Source organism: Dendropsophus ebraccatus, chromosome 12 (genome assembly GCF_027789765.1).
Source record: "Dendropsophus ebraccatus isolate aDenEbr1 chromosome 12, aDenEbr1.pat, whole genome shotgun sequence".
NCBI lineage: Eukaryota > Metazoa > Chordata > Amphibia > Anura > Hylidae > Dendropsophus > Dendropsophus ebraccatus.
Window position 1 is genome coordinate 21,068,152 of NC_091465.1, and position 5,947 is coordinate 21,074,098.

The 5,947-nt window shown below is 44.6% G+C and overlaps 1 protein-coding gene across 1 annotated transcript; it reads right to left on the bottom strand.

Moving 5' to 3' along the window:
• Nucleotides 1–591: 591 nt before the first annotated feature.
• On the bottom strand, nt 592–5,056 carry LOC138769509 (nicotinamide N-methyltransferase-like). Its single transcript, XM_069948036.1, has 3 exons — nt 4,881–5,056; nt 3,512–3,719; nt 592–1,185 (listed from the first exon to the last, which is right to left on the bottom strand). The coding sequence occupies exons 1-3, from the start codon at nt 5,029–5,031 to the stop codon at nt 756–758; spliced, it is 789 nt and encodes a 262-aa protein (XP_069804137.1). The 5' UTR covers nt 5,032–5,056; the 3' UTR covers nt 592–755.
• Between the last annotated feature and the right edge of the window lie 891 nt (nt 5,057–5,947).

Here is a 5,947-nt window from a genome sequence, read left to right on the forward strand (position 1 = left end):
AGCAAAATTTTTTAGGAAAGTATTGTATTTCCCCCCAAAAGTTATACAAATCCCCAATATACACTTATTACGGGAAAGGCTTATAAAGTGCTTTTTTTTACCTGCACTTACTACTGCATCAAGGCTTCACTTCCTGGATAACATGGTGATGTCACTTCCTGGATAACATGGTGATGTCACTTCCTGGATAAAAATGGTGATGTCACTTCCTGGATAACATGGTGATGTCACTTTCTGGATAACATAGTGATGTCACTTCCTGGATAAAATGGTGATGTCACTTCCTGGATAACATGGTAATGTCACGCCCCGAATCCCAGAGCTGTGCCGGCTGTGGCTGCTGAAGAGGATGATGGCAGGAGGACACTAAGCGACGCAGGGCACTGGAGGGACACTGAGCATCCCCCTGCCATCATCCTCTCCAGCAGCCACAGCCCGCACAGCTCTGGGAGTCGGGTCGTGACATCACCATGTTATCCTGGAAGTGACATCACCATTTTATCCAGGAAGTGAAGCCTTGATGCAGTAGTAAGTGCAGAGAAAAAAAAAACACTTTATAAGCATTTCCTATAATATGTGTATATTGGTGATAAGTATAAATTTTGGGGGGCAATACAATGCTTTAATAAAATTTTTCGCCGGGCATCTCCTTTAAGTAACTCTTCTAATCTTTTTTGGATATGCTCCTGGGTGGGGTATACATCTCCCTGTAACATGCCACAGTGATGGTAGGTGAAGCCCGGGATCAGTAGAACTTACACCTCTCGCATTTTGACTGCAGCCGCAAACCACACTTCATCGTATTTGATGATCTCGCTCAGGACTTTAGTTTTCTGCTTCTCCAGAACTTTTATAGTGAAGCCGGCCTCCTCCAGGACTTTCCTCAGAAAACTTTCATCATAGGCAAAAGAGCTGAACTTCTGCTTCTCGATATGGTAAAACTGAGTATTGAAGGTGCCAAGAGATATAAATACTCCTCCAACTCTAAGATTGGATGTGATTGCCTTGAGGTTCCTCCGGAAGCTCTCCTGGTCTTCGCTTACATGATCTAGCACATAGACATTACAAAGACAATCAACTTTTTGGGGCACAACGGCCTTTGTGGGGTTCTCATTGTTCAGATCATATATCATTACACTTTTCACTTTTCTTCTCAGAATATCTTCCTTTCCCAACAGGCTTAGACTGCAAAGAATCATAGATTATATTCTATGTAGTAAGAGAGTTACATGTCAGACCACACAGATAGGATGGATATTTTTCTTCCATGGGCTCTTTGGTTTTGAGGGGTGTGGCTTACTGTGGGTGTGGCTTGCCACCGCTGGGTGTAGAGGGGAAGCATACTGTATTTTAGACCCCAGTATCAGGCCCCCAGCATATTATAGATTTTAGCAAAGTCTAGTAGACTGCTTGTGACGTAGAGAATGGCGAGAGGGGAGGATGAGCTTTGCTTGCTGCCAGTGATAATCAGTTATGTGAACAGAGAAGATCCCTCTCCCTATGCCCTTCTCTATGCCACTGCCAGCATGCAGACTTATCTTTTCTGTCCATATAACTGATTATCACTACCCGCAAGCAGAGTTATCTTCTCTCTCCATATAACTGATTATCACTGTATACAAGTAGCTTCAGAGATATGATCTTCACTCTCCCTTTACCCTTCTCTATGCCACTACCAACAAGCAGAGTGTTAACCATTTATATGGACAGAGAATATATTTAAGATAAGTGGTTACAGTGCAGTTACATCCAGTGATTCACAGGGGGCATCTACTCTGCTCAGAGTCGCTCACTTTGCCTTCTCTTCTTTATCTGGCTCAGCCATGGCGAAGACTTCTCTGACAATGTCTTATCTTAGCAAAATCTGTGAGACAAACATTTCGGGCTGTTGGCTCCAGCACCATTGACGATAGAATAATGCCTGTGGCCAACAGAATGACTGGCAGAGCAAGGAGCCAATGGTTTCTCACACATTAGGAGTGCTTATAATTAAATAAAATAGGAGGATGGCCCGTGGAGATGAGTCTTCCCAGGAAATATCAGGAAAATATTTTTCAGAGGCTGTCATTTCAAAAGCGGGACAGTCCTAGCAAAACTGGGACTTTTTTACAGCTATGGGCATGGAGCATTACACTCGAGAATGTGAGGGGGGTAAATATTTTGGGTGGCAGGGATTGTGGCTGACCCTAGGAGTGCATTTTGGCATTGTGGTTGGAGTAACAGTCATTTTGCTTAGCTTTAAGCAGCCAAACGATGACAGGCAGTATATGGTGACAAACACTCATTGGCTCTTTCAAATTCGTGGGAGGAAACTTACGCAGTTGTGTACATCACAAGATAAATGTTTGCATGTTCGAATATGTTTGAAATTGATTGTTTTAACCACTCTGGTCATCGAACAAATTGTTTGTGATTGGCGAACGCGACAATTAGAGTCGTGTTCGTATGAACATATGAACATTTACGAACGTGTTCGCTCTTCACTCAAACAGGGAGCTAAGTACAGGTGCCTTGGATTACGAGCATAATTCGTTACGGGACCGTGCTTCTAATCCAAATCACTCTTAAACCAAAGCAAATTTTCCCATAAGAAATCATTGAAATGCAGACAATTGGTTCCACACTCCCAAAATAATGATTTTTTTTATTCTGAATAACATGTAAAACAAATGTAACACACATTTAGAAGAAGCTGAATATGTGATATTATAAGTTACTGTACAGTATAGCAATCAGCATGTGGAGTTTAATGTATAGTAAGTGCATAAACCTGAAAAACAGCAGCATTTTGTAAATACTGGATGGAGGTGCAGATCCCCATAATGCAGTAGTGTAGTACAATAGGCTAGAATAGAGAAGCAGGGCTGCTGTCAGTGTGGTCACAGCGTGGTGACATGACAGCAATGGGGAAGGGTGTGTGTTCATCATGGACCAATCAGGAAGTGAGAATCACAGAGCTGTGAAGGAGGACAGTGACAGAAACTTTTTCTATACAGCAGTGTGAATGGCTGAGTGTAAGTGCAGGCACATTATAGCAGCAGTGTGTATAGCTGAGTGTAAGTGCCGGCACATTATTGCAGGAATGGAGAGGATGGGAAACACAAGGGCTGACAGAGACTGCAGGGAGCATGAAGGAATTAGCAGGGCAGATGTGGGCACATATAGGGGTTACAGCTATGAAGAGATTACCTCCACCGTCCTGTCCCCTGATGCAAGCCCCAGCCTGAAGTGGATTGCTATGATTTGAAAGGTTAGGGAGTCTTTCTGGGTCAGAATACAGTGCTGTAGATCCCGCTATGCAGACCATGCCCCTCCCCCCACTTACCCTCCCACTGAGTACAGGGAGCTCTTACACCAAGTAACAATTTTGAAAAACTGTGAGCTCTTAATCCAAGTTACTCTTAAACCAAGGTACCACTGTATCTGGTAGGATATTTCTCAAACAATATAAACTTATTTTAGATCAGCAATATAATGCAGAAGATGAAATCTGGCTCATGTACTATGTTACCTGCTGATCCCCAGGTGTCCAATAAACTTAGCTCCAAAGGCACAGTCCACAGCATTTGCCTCCTTTTTCAGCCATCTCTCAAGTTCTTTGCAGCATTTCTCATTGACCTCCAGAAGAATAATATCTGTGAAATATTCACAGAACGGTAACAAGTGCAAAATGTTCGGACCCAGCGAAACATCACACAAAGTTCCTCCTAAAGATTTCACTGTAAAAACATAATGGACGACATTTAACAACACTCCAAGGCTCAAAATCAGTGCAATTGGGGAGGACGGAGACGAAGGTCAAAGAAACAAGTGGCAACAGAGAAGGCGGTATTGGTAATGAAACATGACTAGATTGCAAATCATTTAGGAATACAGACAATTTTACTTCTCATGAGTATTATCCTAGGCGACAATTTATAGGTCTTGGTGGCTCACACCTTTAGGCTATGTTCACACAAAGTGAGAGACTGGCCGTTCCCTGACCCCGGCCGGGTCACAGAACGGCCGGTCTCTGCAGGGATCATCCCGGCCGGTACTGCAGTACTGGCTGGATGACCTTCTGGCCATAGTGTTCTCATGCGGGCGCATCAGCGCGGGCCCGCATCAGAACCTCCCACAGCACACAATGAAGCAAGCGGCCGGAGCTGCTCGCTTTATTGTGTGAACTCACAGTGTTTCCTACGGCCGCAATTCATTGAATTGCGGCCTCAGAAAACTGACATGTCAGTTATTTGCGGCCCCATAGGGGATCCCAGACCAGTATGGGAGGAGGGGTGCCTATTGAGAAACCCGTTATATGCCCATGAATAAATTATCGCAGCTATTGACTAAATGCAACAGTACATCCCAGTTCTTCAAAGTCCAATAAGATACAGTATAAGCTTAATTTGCCCCCAATTAGGTAAATTCTGGGTCCTTATATGCAATTGGCCTAACATTGGGTCCAATGTTTTGATATACAATATCAATGTTCCTAAACTGAGAACTCCTCGGTTTCATGTGTTTACCACAATTAGTGTTGAGCGGACTTGCCGAACTGTTCAAATTCAGAGATGTTCTCTAATCCTGAACGCTCAACCGCTTCACTCCTGGTGGCTGGAGAAGTTGGATGCCGCCCTAGGGCTGCCAGGAAAACACGTATACAGGCTATGGCTGTATCTATGGTTCCCAGGACTCCCTAGGGCGGCATCCAACTTCTCCAGCCACCAGGAGTGAAGCGGTTGAGCATTCAGGTTCTGAGAAAATCGCTGAATTTGAACAGTTCGGCAAGTCCGCTCAACACTAATTACAACCGATCTAATAATAGCCGAAAATACCAGATTATGCCCCTATAGACACCTAAAATTTCCTATTATATTAAAATGTAATCTTTTCCATACCCAAATCAACGTTCTTTATGCAGACTTTTAAGGGAAATAGAATTGCCAACTCAAACAAAGCGGGATCTACAGCTGGAGAAGAAAACGTCTGAAGAAATTGCTTATGGTCAAAATCATGTTGTGCATAGTGTTTAAATGAGTTTGCCTCCATGTTCAGTGTGTAGCGTCTGGGTGTCTTGATCTTCGTAATATTATTGTTCTGTCTAATAATAAGCTATATATATAGGGTTTACTCACCATTATAATAATAATACTTCATACATATGAGCAAACATCACCAGCTTTGTCATATGTCACAAGGTGAACCTCCTGAGGCCAGAGATGTCTACAGGGCCGGCCTTAGGGGTGTGCGAGCAGTGCGGCTGCACAGGGCGCTGTGCACTCCCAGCAGGAAGGGGGCGCCACCTGTTTCCCTCTGAGGCCATATATAGCCGGCACAGCAGCCTCGCTGAGTGTCAACAAGGAGAAGCCTCCTCTCCCCCAGACATGTGACTGCAGCCTGGCCCCCCCCCCCCCGCCCCCCCACAGCGTCTCCCGGCTCACAGATGCCCCAGCCCCCGCTCTACCTCCTCCACCTCCTCCTCATGGGCAGAGACATCGTCCACTGATCCTTCTGTGTGAGTATATGTATCTGTCTGTGTGTATGTCTGTGTGTTAGTGCTCTGTGTGGTGTGTGTGGAATACAACAACAACTCCCAGCATGCTCCTGTGTGGTGTGTGTGGAATACAACTCCCAGCATGCTCCTGTGTGGCTGTGTGTGGAATACAACAACAGCTCCCAGCATGCTCCTGTGTGGTGTGTGTGGAATACAACAACAACTCCCAGCATGCTCCTGTGTGGTGTGTGTGGAATACAACAACAACTCCCAGCATGCTCCTGTGTGGTGTGTGTGGAATACAAAAGAATATTCTGCACAGGGCGCCATCTATCCTAAGGCCGGCCCTGGATGTCTACACTACACCTGATTCCCTTTTTTCTACCGAATGGCAAGAATCCAGCTACAACTTATTACAAAAAAGTAAGCATGAATATATATATTCTACTTTATATATGTATGGGTCTATAA

What these genes read in the sequence shown, in the direction of transcription:
- LOC138769509 (XM_069948036.1), bottom strand. Translation starts at nt 5,031, where the DNA reads ATGGAGGCAAACTCATTTAAACACTATGCACAACATGATTTTGACCAT. An exon ending in CATAAAGAACGTTGATTTGG is followed by an intron (nt 3,720 to 4,880) that starts GTATGGAAAAGA and finishes ATGTTTTTACAG; the next exon opens with TGAAATCTTTAGGAGGAACT. An exon ending in GGACACCTGGGGATCAGCAG is followed by an intron (nt 1,186 to 3,511) that starts GTAACATAGTAC and finishes GATTCTTTGCAG; the next exon opens with TCTAAGCCTGTTGGGAAAGG.